Consider the following 21018-nt stretch of genomic DNA (forward strand, 5'->3'; position numbering starts at 1 on the left):
ACACACACACACGCTCTCCACCGTCCTATTTCGGCGCGTGGTTTCCTCTGTCACGGAAACGGAATGGTTGTGACTGCACACGCGCGTAAGTAGCCAACTCACAGACTGGAAAGTATTATCCTACTTTCCCTGCTCCTACAGCGCCGCTGGAAAGGTGCGTGGGCACCGGTACATTTGACCTTGACGTTTTTACCATTATAGGCTACTGTAGCTACAGCAAATTGCGCACGCACGCACGCACACACACACACACACACACACTGAAAGAAAGACAGTCCTGTGTGCAGGACTGTCTTTTCTCAGCTCGACAAATAGGCTACCACGTGCGATTATGAATTGAATTAGGATAAAAAGGAGAGAGATCCAGGGTTTAAATGAACAGTGTAGCCTATAAATCTGTGCGAGCACAAAATACATCACGTGTGTCAAGACCGGTACTTTTTTAACTCGTTTTAGGTAGGCCTACCTCTCGATTCATAAACTGCTTCTCTTATACAGTAGCCTAGCAGCTCGCTGATGAGGTTATCACTCGAGTCCAAACTTTTGAAACAGAAGACCGCAGGAGCGTCTGTAGCCCGTCAGCCCAAAAGAGGACACGCCCACCAAAAATCCACCAATGATCGGGCATGCCGTGCATACAGCCAGAGAGTATGGGGAGACTGAGCAGAGGTGGGCCAAGCGCTTTGTATTGTGCCTTAACGGAGAGATCAGAGTAAAGTGCGCAGTGACAGGGGAAACGCAATCAAAGCCCAGAGCAAATAGACCAAAAAAAAAGTTCTGGGTCGGATATTTCAGTAGGCTACGCTCGTCCTCATTTCCCTGAACGTCATTCTAGTCTTTGGCTTCAAGTTCCACACGGGAGTATAAGTTTCCGATGGACAGGCACTTGGAGGCGGCTCTCGCACCAAGCATGGGATTATTATTTTTGTAATGTGGATTGCTATTCCCCTGGAAGAAAATAAAGGTCTTCTGCGGAACAATGTGAGAAGATATGCGTCTTGGATCCTCGTGTTTCTGGATATTTTGAAAATAGTTGGCAACAGTTGAGAAGAAAGAAGTTATGCGCAAAGGATTTTATGCTCGAACCCTGGGACCAATATGGATCTGCCTTTACGACCCCCTGTCCCTTATTTAGAGAAGTTTTAGCAGGTCCCGTTTTTGTTGTTGTAAACTTCATGCATTGGAGGAAATCGCCACATTGGCCTGTTGGATTTTTAAACGTCGGCTGCCTTTGAATTGGATTAACACAATGAACTTTATTGACAGTTGGACACTATTATTTTTGACGCTGTCAGCTGTCAAGGTGAGTCGTGACAGAAAAACAATCGACCTCTGCGTAATATGGTCCATGGTCATTAATGTTGTACGCTTGTCCTTGTCGTTCCCCTCGCTAGGTCATTGCTCATGTTTAAACAAGCTGTTTTTGGGGGAGATTTAAACGGCCATTACGCAAAGCTGGCACTACAGACTTCAGCCATACCCTCATGGCGTTGTGAGTGCTGCGTTTTCGTGTTGCAGGGCATGTGACGTTTTTAACGAATGTTGTGAAGTTTGCCGTTGGGTGATTTGCAGGCCTGCTCCAAAACCACCTTGGAGATATTATTACGCTTTAAAGGCGCAGTGGCTTCATTCTGAATTAGGACATGTGAGCATGCAGGTTCACTCCTGGCACAGAGACTCAGATGGTTTAACCCGCTTCAATAGGAACAGCACACGTTTTAATGATGCAATTTAGCCTTCATTTCCACAACAGACAACAGCATTATTTTGTAAAAGAATCAAGCCGAGAACTTTAATGGCTGCCCCAGTCAACATTGTAAATCGTTTTCTATATAATCATTAATCAACTATAGAGCAATGTGTGCACTGTGCACTGTGCTTGAGCAAAGGTTTCAAAGTTAAAAAAAAAAAAAAAAAAAAAAAAAAAAAAGTTCAACAGCTGGGCTGTCCTCTCACCAACATGTCTGTTTGCATTTTTAAGGATTATTTCTAATATGAGTTAAGCACCTCAAGGGACCTATATAGCCTCTTGTTTTGGGTTGCAACCTAGTTCACAAAGTCTTTGTATAGAACACCCTCCTCCCCAACCTGGGAAGCTCAAACTCTCTAGTGTGCAATATAAAGCGCTTATTAAACTAACTAACGCTTACAGCTTAGAGTTGCTGAACAATATCGCGCTGCTGGCTCTATTGCCCATTATTAGATCTATCATCACTCAGTCCAAGGACCTGTGTTCGCAGCTTGACACCCATCCCATTAATAATAAATTATAAACCCTTCTGGGGGGCTGGGGGGGGTCTCAGCTCACAGAGGTTGGACCCTCTCACGCCACCCGAAGGGGGTGGAGACTGCGACACTCAGACAGTCGGACCGTCCACTCTTTTCATAATGGGGTGAGAACATCATCAGTCAGCCTACATTACGCGCCTTCCACCAACTCATTGGATAAGCAAGCAGGCAGGACCGGGTCTCACGCAATATTGGCGAACTATTGCACGATGTGACTGTGTGTGTGTGTGTGTGTGTGTGTGTGTGTGTGTGCGTGTGTGTGTGTGCGTGTGCGTACGTACGCGTTCGTGCGTGCATGTGCGTGAGAGAGAGAGAGTTGTGTGCGTAATTGCGCGTGTGCGCGCACGCCTGTGAAAAAGGAATTCGTGCGTAATGCGCGCGCTGATGGAACCTTGCCAAAAATGCATTGTGGTCCGACTGGTGTGGTGACAGCTACCCCCTGTGAGGGGAAAGTAGCAGGCTTAAATTCTTACCGGTTATAACGCCGACAGTTATGAACCGGTGTTGCCATAGAAGCAGCAGCAGAGGCACATGATGTAATGAATGGCAATGCCGGTCATCTGAAACCAGAGCAACTCATTCAACAGCTTATCCCAGGTTATGGAGGAGCAGGGTGCCTCGCCACGTAGCTGCTGCGGTTGAACTAGGTCAGTCAGCTGTCCTGCCTGGCACAGACCTGACCTTCTAGCCACATGTAAACATATGGCCATATAAGGCATACGCCACAGATATACAATATAAACATTTGGAATGAGGCTATCCTGGAATTATCATATTTATATTACAAGCCATTTCAGAATGCAAGTAAATGTATACTATTCATGCACAAAGTGCTGGGATGAGGACATACTTAACACATCAGTAAAAAAATATATATTCATGAATGATGTGTCCTGGTTTATTAGCCCAGTGGTTCTCAAAGTGGGGTCCGGGGACCCCCACAGGGATCCTTGAGGGGGTTCTAGGGGCTCCCCAGCTAAAAGACGAATCATTTATTTTCGCTATAATTATGTGCATAAGTAACACAATGACAGAATGTATAGGTCAGGACTATTTTGGTCATGGTTTCATACCATTTCTGTAAGACTTCTAAAAGCAAAAATCTTATCAGACGGGGGCACCCTGGGACAAAATCTTATCAAATGGGGGTCTGATTTGTGTCAGTTTAGGGGTCCTTGGTGTGGAAAAAATTTGAGAACCATTAGCCCATATGTCTTGGATCCATATCCTGGGATTTATATAATATATAGAATAAGATACCATGTATATAGCCACTATAGTATATAGTATATATATATATATACTATAGTAACACAATCTAACTAACTTGTATGTCTGTCTTTCTGTCTGTCTGTCTTCCTCTTTTTCTTTATTCCTTTCTAGCAGTGTGCCCACATACCGAGGGAAGCAGAAAGAGGGCCACATGACGGTAGGTGTCACACAGACAAGGCACTGTGGTAATACAGTCTGCATTGGGCTCCCTGGCTGGCACACCGCCCGATAGAAAGGGCTGCTTTGAGGTTCACATTGACAATATAGGGAACATTACCGCCTCCTGGTGGTCTAAACGTGTCTGTGGCTTTTCGTTCCACCCGCCTAAAAAAGAAAACTCTCACTCACCCTATTAGCCTCAAGCTGTTTCACCCCTAAATCACAACTATTGGACATGGTCACTCTCCACTACATTCCATGTGAATATGATTGAGGTTAAGCATGGGGAAATGTTATGTTAACCAGATTTCTTTTTCTTTCTTTTTTTTTTAATGGAATTTCACCCCCTTGGCCCACGATTTCATTTTTGCACAATCCCCGCCGTTGCTCAATCAAATTTGGACAATCAGAAGCTGAACTCTGTGATATTGTTCCACACTGTGTGTTTGCTTTGGCGTCCCGGCGGCTCCTCGGTGGGGGGTGGCTCACTGGGCGACCTTTCAGAGGTGTTGTCTTGTCTGCCCCTCTGCTCTGCGGCTATGGTGTCTCAATGTCTTTCCCAACAGTCCAACCCCCTGCAATGACTGAGTCAAAGAGAAATAGAGGGAAGGTGAATGGGGGAAGATACAGTAGTCTGTAAAGAGAGCAGCCGCCCAACACTGCGGGAGGATGCAGAGTGAAGAGTGCAAGTCAAAATTGACACACACCTGACTTAAGGACAGGTGATCGGGGGACGGCTTGTGCAATTGGGGACAAAGCTATATTTCCCCTGTTGGTAAAAAGCTGATTTTGGGGTCAGGGGTTAAGGTTAGGGTTAGGTTCAGCGGTTCCCAACCTTTTCAACTCATGGAACATTTGAAAATCTCAAAAATGTCCGCAGCCCACATCCGGCAGTAAACAGTATGGAGGCCACATAATGCATTCTCAGAGCACTTCTTTTATTAACGATAAAAGGAGCTGTCCATCAGCACCACACACAATGTTTTGCAAATGATTTGGCGGCCCACTTGCAATACCTTTGCGGCCCACCGGTGGGCCCTGACCCATAGGTTGGGAAGGGCTGGGTTAGGTCAATTCAGGCGGAATTCGAGCTTGACCCAATGCTGTGTGTGTTTGTGTGTGTGTGTGTGTGTGTGTGTGTGCGTGCGTGCGTGTGTGCGTGTGTGCGCGTGCGCGTGTGCGTGCGTATGTCTTATGGACTACAAGGCAAAAAAAGGAGCTACTTGGAGTATGAAAAGAATATATTATTTAATGAGAAGTAATTGTATCTGCGTACTGCAAAGAGTTACAAACCAGAATACATCTTCAATTTGATACGGGCAAACACAAAAACGCAACGCGTTTCAACCGTTGGTCTTCGTCAGGCTGTCGATTACTTGTCATAAATAATATATTCTTTTCATTCTCTTTCATACTATTTTGCCTGCTGAGCTGCTTTGGTCCACATTTTTTGTGCTCTCCTATGTCTTATGGACTAAATCGCTTCCAGTTTGTAACCCGTGCACTCTAAATCTGTCCCCCCAGTGATCCCTTTGATGGAGGTGTACAACAAGAGCCTGTGTCAGCCGCGGGAGGTGCTGGTGGAGATCCTCCAGGAGTATCCGGAGGAGGTGGAGCACATCTTCATCCCGTCCTGCGTGGTGCTGACGCGCTGCGCCGGCTGCTGCAACGACGAGATGCTGCAGTGCACGCCCACCGCCACCCATAACATTACAATGGAGGTGAGCCGCGTGGTCGCGACACTTTTGTCGCTCAGGGTCCGTCTGTCCTCTGGATCAGTGGTTCTCAACCTTTTTAATATCAAGGACCCCACATTTAATCCACATTAGAGCCATTTGATAAGGTTTTGATTCTCAGACCCAAATCTAAGAATATATTCTCATTATCAGATATGATTTTGTCCAGAATTCCATGACTGTAGGTAGAGAGATGACAGTGAAACTAAGCAGTCATTCTTCTACATTCTCTTAGTGTGTTGATTTCTTGAAAATTAAATAATGGTGACGTTTAACAAGTCATCAATTTGCTGGGGACCCTGTGGAACGCCCTCAAGGGCCCCTGGTGCTCCCTGGTCCCCACATTGAGAACCACTGCTCTGGATCACTGAGGGGGGAACACACAGGTCTTACTGGACGTTCAGCTCTTTTATATTTGACATGCTTCACTCACTTTGCTGTCTTGAATTAAATGTGGCTTAAAATACACATTTTCACCATCTGAGTGTTGCTGTGATGTTGGAATGTACAACATGTTAGGGACACTTAAGCTAAATTTATACTTATTAGAAAGTGTCGCTCAGCACATGGTCGCAGACGAGAAAGAAAGTGTCGCTCATGGTGTTGCATTTATACTTCAGAGGACGTTCGCCTCGGTTCAACGGTCACGTGACACCCGTGCTGCAGACAGCCAAGAGAAGAGAGGGAATGGAATGCACAGTGAAACCACCTCGGAGGCAAGATGTAGATGTGCCGTCTATATAGCCAATCAGACTTGCGCGATACTATGACGTAGTCAGCGACACTAGACATTTCACCAGGTAGCAGACACTGCTCGCCGACACTTGAAAGTGTCGACTCAAGTCCTCATTTCTGTCGGCGACCGTTTCAAAAGTGTCGGCAGACAAAGCATAAATTGGGCTTTACTCTTCTCATCAATGGGATCAATCCAAGTAAAATCCACGATCCCTTATTGAGTCTCCCTATGACCAATCACAAAGGAGGAGAGTCTCCCTATGACCAATCACAAAGGAGGAGATCTAGATAAAGAGAGAGCAGATGAGTAAGATCATTTTTTTTAAGCTTTGAGACAATTTATACTGTATGTTAATTGTGAAGACGGTTTTGCCACCCAACATTAGGAAAATGTATTTCATACATTCAGAGTGGTAACTTCAGTTGACGGCCTTAAAATATTGACATTATTAACACCATTGGGAAACTCTCACGTCATATCTGCCTCCGGTTTGCATGCAGGGACAATGTGGGCGGGACGTCAACCCTTGAACCTTAACTTTCCACCCTGAACTCAATACACATGCAGATCCTCCTGCTCTGTGTGTTCATATCACAAGCAGAGTTTTACATTCTAACTTGAAGCCCCGTGTCTCGTCCAGCGCTACCACTGACCGTCCCGTTTGACCTGGTGTTGATCCCTCTCTGTCCTGACTGTGCCTGTCTATTCTTTGAATGCTGCGGTTGTGACGAGGACAATATAATGACATGTGAAGTCAAGTTTAGAGACTGAGGTATTGTTCACCTCAGCTGCTATATCTGTGACATGTGTTCTCTCTTTTTCTCTCCACAGATTAAAAGAATAAAACTCCAAAGGCAACAAAATGATATTTTCATGAGTTTTACAGAACACAGCGCATGTGAGTGTAGGTAAGAAACCTTGAACACACACATTAACACATGCACGCACGCACGCACGCACACACACACGCACACGCACACACACACATACACACACACTCGCAAAGACTCACTGAAATACTAACCACTGTACATTTGGGTATCAGGGCAGAGGTTGACCAAACACGTCATGTAAAGTTAGTGTTCCCAGTTTTCCATTGACGCATTTAACAGATGCGGATTTGGAAGGCAATCTTTTCCCCTCTTTTACACCACCGAACTTTAAAATAGTGGAGCAGGGGCCAGTTGCATAAAGATAGACCTAAATGTGACCTTAAGTCTAACTTGCTACAGACACTTATATGTACCTGTTCCTACTACAGTTCTGTACTTCTTGATTGTTGTCGATCGCTAATGGCCTGTTTCTGTCACTAAACACTCGCTGCCTTCTTAAGGCTCTTTCCAAAAACAAAGATTTGCCATGTTAACGGCTTCAGTATTTAATAGGGATGGGCATCGAATTTCGAATTTTCGAATAATCGTTGTTATTATCAAGGTCGACTTTTATTATTGAAAGTCGAAATTCGAAAAAAGTAAAAAAAAAAATATATATTATTTTTTTGTGAGTGAAATGTTGCATTGTCTCCCCTGATTCTAAGTATAGTCGAATCGCTTGGTTTGAGCAAGTAAAACAATTTTTATAAGCATTTTAAGCAAGGTTTATGGAAAAATGAATGGCGGATGAAATCCCATGAAGAGGGAGATGGGGTGACTTTGGCACCCCTTTGGCACTCAGACCTGAGCCTACTAAATATTTAATGAACCACTCATGATTGTCAAAACTGTTTTTTATTTTCAAAAATGTCAATGTCATGTAACATGTTCTTTACTTCAGTGGTGCAATGCTTGTTTGAGCTAAAAATCCACAGCAGAAGCTTTTTCTATTAATTAATAAAGCCTTAGACTTAGAATCAGGGGAGACAATGCAACATTTCACTCACCCTAATTTTTTTTTTTTTTTTTTTACATTTTTAATTTTTTTTACATTTTTTTTTTAATTTTCGAATTTCGATTAAAAGTCGACTTTGGCCAGCGAATTTCGAATAGTGTTTTTGCTAGAAATGCCCATCCCTAGTATTTAAAACTCACACGCTTGCCATAACAACAAAGTTCAAGATTAGCCAGGGAAGAAGTTGGCTAACTTTTCCAACCTCAAAATAAGTCACGTGTCATATTTAAATAACAGATTTCCTTAATTAGACTAGTCCAAACTGAGAATCTAAGACCAGTCTAAACTATCTGGCCCCAGGTCTAAACAGATCCCAGCAGATGTCGTTGATGTTGCTTTATTGTCATTTATCCTCGTTCCATCAGCTTGCTCAAGCAAAGGAGATAGACTTGTGTGAGAACAGTGCTACGTGCTCTTTTGTTTTCATCCTGTGGCATGTAGAGGTCACTCCTGGAGCTACTGTAGGTCAGATAGCATTAGTTATCGATCGCTGCTCTGAGATAAATAGGAGTCTGTCGTGTCCTCTCTCTGTACCCTCTAGTCTAGTTACCGCAGGTTTACAGTGAGGTGGCCTGAAATAGAATCACTTCTGATGTCAGTTTGCCCATTTAGTCAACTTCAATTAGCACTGTATTTAAACTGGCACTGTATTTAAACTGGTACTGTATTTAAAATGGCATAATGTTTTTCTGCCATTGTCTGAGCTTGACAAGCATAACAGAATGACTGTAGTGTAGATGGACTCAAACTACAAGGCAACAGTAACCATGTGGTCATGCACTGATTGGCCCTTGGGAAGGCAGTGGTGAGAGGCATCGTTTCTGCAAGTTTTGTCAAAATCAGATGGGTGGTGTCTGACATGTTGCACTTGATGCATGGATGAACAAAATGACATAGTGTTCCTTTTTTTGGGGGCTGATCAGTGCAATTTTGCAAATGTGAGAAAGCAAAATCCAACAAGTAAACAAGCGTTGTAGCGCCCACCTTGGGTCAATCAGTGCAATTTTAGAAATCCCCAGAATGGAGCTATGAAACCTATCATTTCCCCAAATGTCATAACAATTGTGTGTGAGGTGACGGCTGTGACAGACGGACAAACCAAGGCTGATACAAAGTCTCTACCCTGATTTCATGATGTGGGACAAATGTTCATCTCAAACATAATGTCTGCAAAATGTTGTTCAAAGCAACAGAAACCGTTTTTCACGCTAGAGAGCATCTTGCGATGGGATCACAGCAGCCGCGACGCCCCCCGCCCTGCTTCCCTCTACTTCCGGGCCCTCGCTCAGACCACACCCATCTTCGAACCCGGCCCTTCGTGGTGATGTGAACTACACACCTGTAAAGGTTCCTGACTGCATCTTGCACGGTTGTGATGCTACTGTATCATGTTGACAAAATCTGTCCACAGTTTTGGTAGTTCCCACTACAATAGGTGTCTCCAGGACCACATTCTGCCATGATGACACACACGCGCACACACACACGCGCACTCACACACACACACACGCACACGCACACACGCACACGCGCACACACGCACACACAGACTCGCAAAGTGAAAACGATACCAGCCACACGCTGTTGCGGCAGCTAATGGCATGCCTTTACTCTGAGCTATTATTATAAAATGTGTGGATAGATTTCAAAAGTCCCTCTGGACTCTGTCAAGCCTCCCAAAAGTCGACATAAAGGTAAGGTGGCTTTAAATAGATGTCACCCAAAAGTCACCGCTGTGCCAGTGATGACTCAACACCTCGCTGTAAAACTACTCAGACGTCGCTATAAAGTTTTAGGGTTTAGCTTTGTGACTTCAACGTGTCTATACTGTGTAGTAGGACAGGGCTATTCAGTTACAAATTCAATTGGGCCAGATTTCAAAACCAGGAATTTACATTTTCACATTGTGATTGTACACATTGTGTACCTTTGCCAAAAACGTTGACTTTGTCAAAAACCTTGCTGAATTTGGAGCCATGTTATGCCCATTTCCCAGCTACCTAGCATAACATGGTTGGTACCTATGTATTCGTCTAGATGTCCAGTTTCCGATGATACCAGAGGCTTCACTGTAGCTTCACGAGAGGCCGTCAAACACGGACTGTGCTCTGCCATAATTACGAGGTCTGGACCTTGATGAACTAGCTATCTACGGCCATGCTTGCTGGGTCACTCTCACCTCATTCCCCGCCATTGGCGTCCATAGACGTCAACCCATCTTTTCACCGCCGCGATAGGTGGCGCTCTTGGCCACCTTATGAAGTGGTACCATACTCGTATATTCCTCCGCTAGCCAGAGTTATTGCGGTGCCGCGTCTATGTGCCGACAGACCGCAGTGCCGACAGTCCGCAATGCCGATAGCCCACAAGCAGAACCAGCTGAGTGAGGCGGTGTGCAGCGTGTCGGGGGACCGGCTGCCTCTCCCAGCCCCCACGCCTAAACCTAACCTCTCCCACCCCCCATCCCTAAACCTAACCTCCCGCAGACCCTAACCCTCAACCTAACCTCTCCCACCCCCCACGCCTAAACCTAACGTTGGCATTGCGGGCTGTCGGCACTGCGGGTGGTCGGCACAGCGGGTGGACACCGTTATTGCCCAACAAACCAGCAAGCGTTTTCAGCATCGATCTCCCTTCACGGAGGGACCGCATAAAAGGAGGACATGTTTACCCCCAGGCTCGGCGTGTTGTCACAGAGGGTTGTGACAGTCACTTAACGCTGGAGGATTTCTTTCACTAGAAGCATGGTAAACCGAACGCACACAAATCACTTCTCCTGTCACTTAGATTAGTAATCCGCTTTGTGAACCCTCACCGAGTGTAAATTTCAGCCGTCAAATATGCCCCCAGACCTCCACACATCCAGTAACAGGAAGCACCAGACCCACGCAGTATATGAGAGCGTTACCCCGCGCCGTACGCTCTCCGTGCGGGCTGAATTTCTCACTCGCTTCGCTGCACAAACAGACATATATCTCAGCTTCCTGGTGAGCGACGGGTGTTTTTGGTGAAAACGACCTACATTCAAGTGTCGATACCTAAAGAACGGAAGAAGGCAGAAACAAACCTTTTTCCCGCCATGAAAATAGAGGCTTTGTTCTGTCTTTTTGGGATATTCGGTGTTTACATAGTCATAGAAGAAGTTATTCTGTGGGTCCCAGAAAATCCCTGAAAAAGGTCCGAAACCCTGGCGGGGAATGAGTTAAGGTTGCTTCCGGGCCGGCTGTACATTGCTACATACACATGGGACATGAGGTTTCCCCCATCTTCAGATGATGTACAACCTGTATGCGCATTATATATAACCCTCATCATTCATTCAGTCTACAGATGTATAGTTTGTCTTCCAGCGTGTCAACATGAGTTGCCGTGACCCTTTTCACTAAGACCGTTTCCCAACACTTTTGGCCCGGCGCTGCGTCCAGATCGTGCCAAAAGCTTTATTGCCCCACAGCCCGTGTTATCGGCAGTGCCGTTTGTCACACAGACGCGAAATGAAACCGACCTCACAAGCTATTGTAATCCTGTTTGTATGTGTGTGTGTGTGCGCATAATGTGTATCCATCGATGAACACACCCCTTTGTTTGCATGTCTGTCAGTGCGTGTGTGTGTGTGTGTGCGTGTGTGTGTGTGTGTGTGTGTGCGAGACACACACTATTGCCGTTTCCCAACAAAACCAGTTCAGTCGCCAGGCCAGCCTTTTCAAAGCGAAAGCCATCATTGTTGCTGATTCTGGTGCAGGAACACGCTGTCATGTGCTCGCCCACCCATACTGCCTTTCAGGCCCGTTGCTCCGCCCCCGTCATGGCGGCGGTCCTCATGTGTATCTGGTTACCGTGGCAACGGCGGCGTGCTGTGATCTAATGTCGCTGTGTTGTTTTGTGTTCCTGTCTTTCAGGTTAAAGAGAGAAGTGAAAGAGCAGAAAGAAAAGTGAGTAGTACAACGCTCTCTGGGAGAGATTGGGTTTATGGCCGCAAACAAAGGAGACTTGAGATCTGATCTGTCTTTCGTCCTGTTTTGCTCCGTGTCCAAACCGGTCCAAACTCCCCATCTTCCACTCTCACTCTCTCTCTTCTTCTTGCTTAATCCATCTGTCCATCAACCACTCTTTATCTTTATAGCTCGCCCTGACAGTCGGCCGCTCGGTTGGTCCACAGACGTTTCCCCATCGTTTGGCGGCCAGAGTTTTCGCCCTAGGAGGCTGAAGTTTGGCATGGAGGTCGAGTGTGTGTGTGTGTGCGTGCGTGTGTATGTGTGTGTGTGTATGTGTGTGTGTGCGTGTGTGTCTGCACACGCGTGCGCTTTCTACAAAGTTTGCGATAGGCCACTCCCATTGCCAATTGGCAAGAACACGAGCACACACACAAACACTTACCGTCCATGTCAAATTTCAGCCTCCTAGGGCGAAAACTGTGGCCGCCAAACGATGGGGAAACGTTTGCGTACGTGCTCGCAGCTATTGCGAATTTACTCTTGCTTGTTATTCTCTTCTTTCACTTTCTTCTTCTTGCTCTCTCTCTCTTCTCTCACTCTCAATCACACACACACACACACACACACACACACACACTCACACACTCACACACACTGTAGCCTAGTGACGTCACTATGTTGAGGCCAATAGCTGTGGCTGCAGCTCTCAGGCGATACACACAGAAATCCATCCAGGTGAATGAGTGACACCTGACGAGGTTATTGCCCTTTCTATAGCTGTCCTTTACACCTCATTTTCTATCTCTTCTTTACACCCACTCTTTAAATTCCTCCGTGTCTGTTGAACGGACTCAAACTGTTTTACTGGCCGCTCTGATGTAGATAACAGTGTTTTTGAAGACCCCGTTTAACTTGTGTGTTTATGATCCTTGCTCAAGCGCTCTTCCCCGTCCCGTGCCACAGAAGTCACTGTGCTCGGGGTCGTTCTCCCTCCGCCTACAGAGAGGCGTTGGTATATCTCTATTGCAGGGCTTATAGTCGGCTGTATTTTGGCTTTTATGTCAGCTCTTCTGTCATATAGATAAGGGTGCGTTTTGGAGACCTTCCTCTTTAACCTTGTCTTTACTGTTTATGAGCCTGTCGTCGGTGGTGCAGTGCCTCCACCACAAAGGGACGGTCCTGGGGTCAGTCAACTCCTGTTTCTCGATGCTGCCCTACTTTAATGTTAGCTTTGACGTTGACCTCTGACCTCTCCCGTGTACGAGGCCACCGGGGGGCTGTTAGGGTGACACACATATAGTCAACAGTCCAAAGTGAAATGGCCCCTTGAGGACTGACAATGGACCCCCGCTGTCTCAACCATTAGGGGGGAGATTGTTAAACTGACCACAACATCTGCTTCACCCTCCTCCCTGGTTCACTTTATTGGATGGTGTCATTATGGTCATCCATCCAATGCCAGTTGACCATGACCCTTGCCTGTTTGTTCCTATTGGATAATTATTCACTACTGGACATGGTATTTCTATGCACCAACTTGAGCTGAAAACTGGCTAATAGTGCTTAGGTACAAAAAATTAAAGTGTATTACATTGTCTTTCTGCTGTTATGGTGAAATACAGCATTGATGATTATGACTAAATCAAAGTCAAAATCGGAGTATTCAAAGTTGTATATACCTCAAAGTTTAAAAGCGTTGGCAAAGTAACTCCGAACTTGTGCTTGAAAACGTAGCTCGATGATATTTTAATCCGGCACCTGTGAGTGTGAAATATGCTTATTATGCAAACACCGGCTTGCGCCCATTGTGCCGCGGTCTGAAACGAGTTGAATCAGCCATAAAGAGTTGACCCAGATACGTTGAAAGATGCAGTGCTGGACAAGTCCAAGTTCATTGTCCTCAATCTATTTGGGAAATTTTAGAACACCCCAAGGCAGAACCTGGGCACGAAAAACCGCTGTCCCAGCCAAACTTCAATCCATTATTCGGCTCGCTGTAGAGTTATTGTACTGTTTCAGTAGAATTGAGGTAAAAAAGCCTTTTATTGGCCAGAGAAAAATAGGACGTTTCGGCATAAAGCCTTTGTCTGTACTGTTTCACAAACAGTGTTTGGTCTTGTCCAGTTTTTCTTTTTTTGCAGCCCAAGTTGGCCAATGACACCTTTCTCACAATATCAATCTCAAACCGGTCAATCAGTGACAGATTGAAAAATGAATTGTTTCATTTATTGTTTGTTTGAATGATTGATTGATTGGTTGGCTCTTTGATTCCTATAAATTAACCCCCCAAAAAAGCACTGCTATTAATGCATGTTTTTTTGGCAGTCAGCCAGGTCATTTCTAATCACCTGAGTCGTTAACCCCATGGACCCATGATGCTCTCTGCTCTGCTTCTCAGACATCTCTCTGCGTTGTTGTGCTTCTTCTCTTCCAGAAAACCCCGGAAAGGCAAGGGTAGAGGCCAAAAGAGAAAACGAAAGAAAAACCGCGACAAAACGAATCGCGATGCGTATGTCAGCTCCGCCTTCTCCCCTTACCTGCACCTGAGTGTTGCGCTTCTCATCATTAAGCTCATTTGGGAGGAGCTCATTTGCCCCTTTTTGATCTGCATCACTTAATTTGCCCGTCGCCCACGTCAATGTCGCTTCTGTCAACACCGTGTCCTTGTCCCGTCTTGCCAGTCATGTTCTACTGCCACAGAATCTCAGCGCTGTCAGTCTCTCAGCTCGCAATAATGCTACGCTGCCCTGTTTGCTAACCTGTTTCGCTAACTGAGCTTCATCGTCAGCAGCAACATGTAACATAATAGCGATAACCAAGGAACTGCAGCAGAATCATTGCTATCCACATAAGAAATTAACCGTAACCTATCTCCACCTCTCAAACCCCCCCCCCCCCCAGCCCCCATCTACTCTCCTCACAACCTTAACCGCTCCCTAGCCTCCAGTCTCGGGATGTGATTGGAAGGATGGTTGGGATGAGCTACAGTAGTGACTCACGAAGAGAGGATAGAGACCTGAGGCACACGTTGCCCCTAACATCTGATAACATCTGATCTGATACAATTGTGCGATTGATGTTGGAGGAAGTTGGAATAAACAAATCCGAGATGGGCTGTCGGCGGTAACTTGAAACCCTCTACAGATAGTAACCGAGCGAAGATGCACCAGCATGGCTTTGCAGACCAGCTCGTGCTCTTGTGGTATCTGTGGTGGAATCGCCAACTCTACTGTTCACTGTTGTTGAGTCTGTCCCGTTTTGCTGTGTCTCGCACCCATCTTTCTCTCTCTCTCTCGGTCTCTCTCTGCGCTCTCTGTTCTTTTCATCTTTGCAAACAGGTTTTTCTGTCCCACACACCATGCTGGTACTTTTTTGATGTGATGTGAAGATATGAGAGATGGATATCTACTAGTACTGCCTGTGTTTTTTTTTGTGGTGGTGTTGTTTCTTTGGGTTATGTAAACCAGCAAATTGTTTGGCCGCTTGTGTTTCTGTGTTCCGTCTTTGTTGCCTCCTCTTTGTCTCAGTGACTGAAAGTGGACAAGAGGACCTATATTTTGCTGAAAAGGCATGAAAACATGATCTCATGTTTTCTTCAATGGTCTTAAAACCCCCCCTCCAGTCACTTTTCTCATTTTTAAGATATTATTTATGTGTAGCAGCTGTGTTTTTTTCCGGCTCTGCGAAAGTGTTCGCCACTGTATTTTGTTGCCAAATAACCTTATTTTGGGCTCAAAGTCATAAAAATGGTCTCGCACGACGTCAGACATTTATGTTGTTTAACAATATTTAATAGTACAGTAAATACCATCTGCCGTTAGCTTGGCTGCTACATTTGCTAAATAAGTCTTCTGGCTCAAAACACCGCAACCGTCATTTTTAACCAGTTCGAGTTATGCTTTTTCCATATATTTTCCATATACCGGTACTGTAGGTCCACCAGGTTTGATATCTGTTGGCTGGTTGTTGATATTTATAACAATATTGTGGCTTCTGGAAGAACATTTTGCAGAGATAGAGGCAGCCATACTGTTTCCGGTCTACCGGCTGGAAGGGAGACAAAGATTGTATATTGAAGGTAGGAGCGAGGCTCTTACCCTTTTTGGACAACCTTGTTCCAGCCATGATGTTGCAGTGGAACAAGGTATAAGCCTTCGGTTCTTATCAATAGACGATCTTTGGCGCAAATGACGCGCAGTCGCGCACATGCACGTTTTCATAGAACATCAATGTTGTACAGGTAGGAACAACTGACTGAAGGGGGGCTTAAATGAATGTGAAAGAATGGAAGTTTGTTCATTGACAATGTACAGTATACCTCAAGATGAGCCTTCATCTGTCCATTTTCCCCTCCCTGTTTAGAAAATGAACTCGCATTTTTCCATCGGTACCCATTTTTTGTCATTCAAATCAGTGTCAGCCTCTGTTATCGACGTACTCTGAGTCTGATGATGTCTCTCTGAGAAAAGTAGTCTTCATTTTCATTCAATAAAATGAAATCTTTCATCATGGAGCACCAAGCAGACCCTTGTGTCTTCTTTATGAGGTTCATATTGACCCAAGTGAGAAGTGAGCTGTCGTTGACGTGCAGCTTGCAGCTTGCCAATGTGATGTTCTGTGTCGTCTGAAGCGGTCTCAAGCTTGCTCGTTCGTGCATGTCTAATACATCCAATCAAGAAGCCAACTCCTCCTGCTCTTCCCCTCCATACAGCATGGGGGCGCAGGAGCGAGAGGCTATGGTGGACGACGGGTAATTTCGCTGCTTGAAATTTCGCCTGCTCTGTCTGTTTTCAATGTCACCCAACAAGTGTCACGTACAAAATACAAACAGATCCCTGTCGGGCAGTGACGGTGGCATGGGAGAAGCAAAAGTTGGAGTGTTGACCTGAAGGCGACCTCTGCTTTTGGGCGGTAACACTACACTGTAGTCATCCGTCTCCGTCTATGTCCCCCCCCCTCTCTCTCTCTCTCTCTCTCTGTCTAGTGTGTGTGAGCCATGTTGTGATCAGTGCTCGGAGAGGAGGAAGCGCTTGTTCGTTCAGGACCCCGTAACCTGCCGGTGCTCCTGCAAACACACAGACGAATACTGTAAAGAGCGCCAGCTAGAGCTCAACGAGAGGACCTGCAAGTAGGTCACTGTTTGTGTTTTGCGAAAGAGAGACAAAACTCATTTAAAACTGCGATGTGGCCCGTTTGTGTTTGTGTGCCACCTCCTGTTTCTTCATTTTGTTTTCTCTCTCTGGCCTCCAGATGTGACAAGCCCAGAAGATGAGAGAGGCGGGAGCACCAGATGTACAAGATGAAGGAATATTCTAAAGATATTTCACAGCACAGCACTTTGACCTTTGAACCATAAGCTCTTCTTCTCTGTGGAAAGCATTCCCCCCGGACTGACTGAGAGAGCATAAAAAGACAGACTCAAATGGACTAAAATCTCCTCCCGTTGTGTATCTGTGTGTGTGTGTGTGTGTGTGTGTGTGTGTGTGTGTGCGTGTGCGTGTGCGTGTGCGTGTGTGTGTGTGTGTGCGTGTGTGTACCACGATAAAACAAAAAAGTACAAAAGTTGTATGCTGCTACAAAAACAAATCACTAAACTCGTCATTCGGAAAAGGAAAAAAAAAGGCATAGCCGCCACGTGGTTTTGCGTTGTACTTTCTAACACGCTTGTTGTGATGCAGCTGTAGTCGTGTTGTCATTTCATTTTTATGCAATTACTTCACTGGATATGAGTCTACTGTGGTCGTGTGTCAATCATGAATTTACGAAACTTCTCAATCTAAGCTATATTATATATATATAACTGCTCAAAGAGCGGCTCAGCCTGAAGAGGAGACAGGAGCGCTTCTTCTTCTTCTTCTTCTTCTCAGAAACATGACCGATGGGTTTGTGTCCAGAGAGACTGCTGCTGCTGCTGCTGCTGTGGTCGGAGCGTCACACTGCAGCGCCGGGACAACGAATGGGAATCTGGGATCTGTCACTTCGAGCGGACTTGTTGCGGACACGGACAATGTTTTAACCGCTGTGTTCAAGCGCGCAGAAGAAGAGAGTTTGGAGTGCCATATACACTACTTTTAAAGGGATACTGGTTATCGATATATTGGTATATCCTACGTGAAAACCACTGAAAACATCATACTGTAGTTATATTGATTCCATTTGAAAAAAAACTGTGCCTCACAAAATGTACTGAGAAATCCTGCAAATGCTTCTTAAATTATTTTTGTTTCTGTTTTGTTTTGTTTTTCAGGAGGGGGAATTGTCAAAATAGTTTTGTCTGCAGTTGAACGCAATACAGAATGCATTGATTACTCCTCTGTACTTGTACATACTTAATATCCCCCTTATGCCATAGCCCACTCTAGATAATTTATGTTATAGAGTATTTTTTTCAGTATTCAGTCTTCTACCCATATTTAATTTGATCTATTTATATATGCAGTGTTATGTACTTGTGGCTGCCCCCTCCCCCCCCATGTGTGAGGTCATCAATGGCTACTCTCTACCTAGCATAGAGGCTCGCTACTCTGTGCTTTTGTAAGAAACGAAAGGAAAGGAAAAAAATGCAAAAACAATGTGCAAACATTCCCTCAATGCATCATTTGTAGTGATGCCATCTGCTCTGGATCTTTCAGCCCTTCTTATCTAAGGGTGCGGGTGCTGTGTGTAATTTGTAACTTGTGTGTGTGTGTGTGTGTGCGTGCGTGCGTGTGTGTGGTGTACTGTAGGTGTGTGTGTGTGTGTGTGCGTGTGTTGTAATTAAGTAGCAGACCTGTGCTTGTCAGATCCTCAGAGCTCCAAGATGCAGATAAGAACCCACCGCTGCTGCTACCAGCTCAGCATACAGAACCACAACAGAACCACAACAGCGCCATGTTAGGTTTGAGTGATGATAACCAACTGCATCCTTTCTGCCACCACTCTTTGAATCCTCATTATTAGTTCTTATTGTCTCTTCTTCACTATTAACATGTTTTTCTCTTGTCTATGTAAAGTAGTAAAAAGCATATTTATTTTCAAATTATATTGTTTTTATATAAAATAAGGAAAAGGTTGCCGTGTTGTGAATGCTGTGTTTTCAAGAGGTTGAATTAGGGGAGATATGAGTGGCCCGTGTTTGTGTGGAGCAAGATGATGATACGCACACGTCTAATAAGAATCCTTTGAATAGTGTGTTGGGGGTAAAAAGAAAAATATTACTGACAAAATAAAAGACTCCTGCACGCCTTTCATGACAGACAGATATACAGTCTCATGAATAAAACAGCACTTTGAAGCATTGTGCGGTAATTTCCATGTTTCAAATGCACGTGCAACTAGACGGCCATTAGAGGGGAGCTGGAGGAAGCCAATATGCAGTCTCAATAAATCTCATTGCAAGTTTAGGCACCGAAAACAGCGTGGGTTAAGGTTAGGATTAAGGTGGGTTCCGCCAAGCTTTTTCACATCAAGGACCCCTGAACTGACACAAATTAGACCATGGACCCCCATTTGATAAGGTTTTCTCCCAGGGTCCCCCAGCTGATAAGAATTTCTGCTTTTAGATGTTATTACAGAAAGTGTATGAAATCTGTGACCAAACTAGAAATACTGTATGCCTCCGCCAACAAGTAAGCCGTCTACACCCATGTCTGTCCAGACTCACACAAGCACAAATACCTTGAAGCCCACAGTGCAGTGGTGTGGCCATTCAGCCTTATGGCACTTTAGCTTTTGGAGTACCTCAACAACACGGCTAATTGTTTTCAACAACATAGGAAATGGTCCTACCCCAAAACCACCCACAACCCCCAACCACTCCCCCTACCCACCCCCTCGAACCCCGACCCTCTACGAGCTTCCTATCCCCTTTTCCCTCGCCCCACCCCTTCCCTCTACCTAGCCATGGCCCCTTTTACCTAGCCCTGCCCCCTTACTTGATGGAACAAATGGACATGCAGCCACAGTGACCTTGAACTTTGACCTTTGTCCACCCAAATGTAACCAGTTCATTCTCCAGTCCAAATTGATGTTTGAGTTCATTTGAAGAAATTCCATCACGGTGTTCCTGAGATATCGCATTAACGAGCACGAAACGGGGTGGTCACGAGGTCACGGTGACCTTGAACTTTGACCACCAAAATCGAATCGGTTCATCCTGGATGTTTGAGCCAAATTTGAAGCAATTCTGTCAAGGCGTTCCTCTAAATCGCGTTAACGAGACAGACATACGGACAGAAAAAAAAATATGCCTCCGACCACGGCTATCGCCGGGCGGAGGCATAAAAAGTCATTCTGTCATTGTGGATGGAATTATAGTGAAAATAAATGATTCCCCTTTTTGCTGGGTACCCCCTCATAGCCCCCCAAGGACCCCTGATGGTCATGGTTAAATAAGAAAAACTTTTGCTGAAAATGTACTTTTTAGTAGAAAAAAATCTTCACCTCACATGAGGTAAAGATTGAACCCAGGTCATCAGAGTTTAATGCAGATATACATTCCCATCCCCCACCCTGACTTCTTACTTTCCACAAAACTGTCAAAGCAATATTGTTGCATAAACGGTTAAATGAAGTTGAGTAGCAAATCTAACCCGTATGAATGTAGCTTAAGGGGGGACTTGTTGGGTCTTTGGCCGTGTTTGTTTTGAAACTAGCTCCCTCTTAGCCCCATTGCCAGCTACTTCCCAGCGGATTAGCTCCTAGAGCCGGGGCGCTAATGCAGCCATGCAAAAGCTGCCCCTCACTGACTCAATGCTCTTTCCCGTGTATATAGGCTCTGTATATAGACCTGTAATCCCTGTAAATCTTGGGGCCCCTTCTCTCTGGGCAAAACACCCCAAAGAATGTCATAAACCGTCTAATCTGTGATTTACCCAAGACCCAAGTTTGCTTGAGGCGGGCTAGCTGTAGCCGCCGCTCTCCCCTGCTATGTAAACGTTAGCGAGCTGTTCGTGAGAGAGCAGAAGCACATTGGACTTTACTCTTATGTATTTAGAGACAGTCACAATGAACTGTTTATTTTAAA

General features: G+C 45.3%; 1 protein-coding gene across 2 annotated transcripts; it reads left to right on the forward strand.

Moving 5' to 3' along the window:
* Positions 1–787: 787 nt before the first annotated feature.
* Positions 788–18968, forward strand: vegfab (vascular endothelial growth factor Ab). Of its 2 annotated transcripts, none has more exons than XM_083643328.1 (7): positions 788–1303; positions 3673–3718; positions 5245–5441; positions 7024–7100; positions 11979–12011; positions 16999–17142; positions 17265–18968. In XM_083643328.1, exons 1-7 carry the CDS (start codon positions 1250–1252, stop codon positions 17284–17286), a joined length of 573 nt encoding a protein of 190 aa, XP_083499454.1. In that variant the 5' UTR covers positions 788–1249; the 3' UTR covers positions 17287–18968. The 2 variants fall into 2 exon arrangements, with proteins under 2 accessions (XP_083499454.1, XP_083499455.1); XM_083643329.1 differs by having other exon boundaries at positions 3676–3718.
* Positions 18969–21018: the final 2050 nt, after the last annotated feature.

This window comes from Poromitra crassiceps, assembly GCF_964638095.1.
Source record: "Poromitra crassiceps genome assembly, chromosome: 9".
NCBI classification, from domain to species: domain Eukaryota; kingdom Metazoa; phylum Chordata; class Actinopteri; order Beryciformes; family Melamphaidae; genus Poromitra; species Poromitra crassiceps.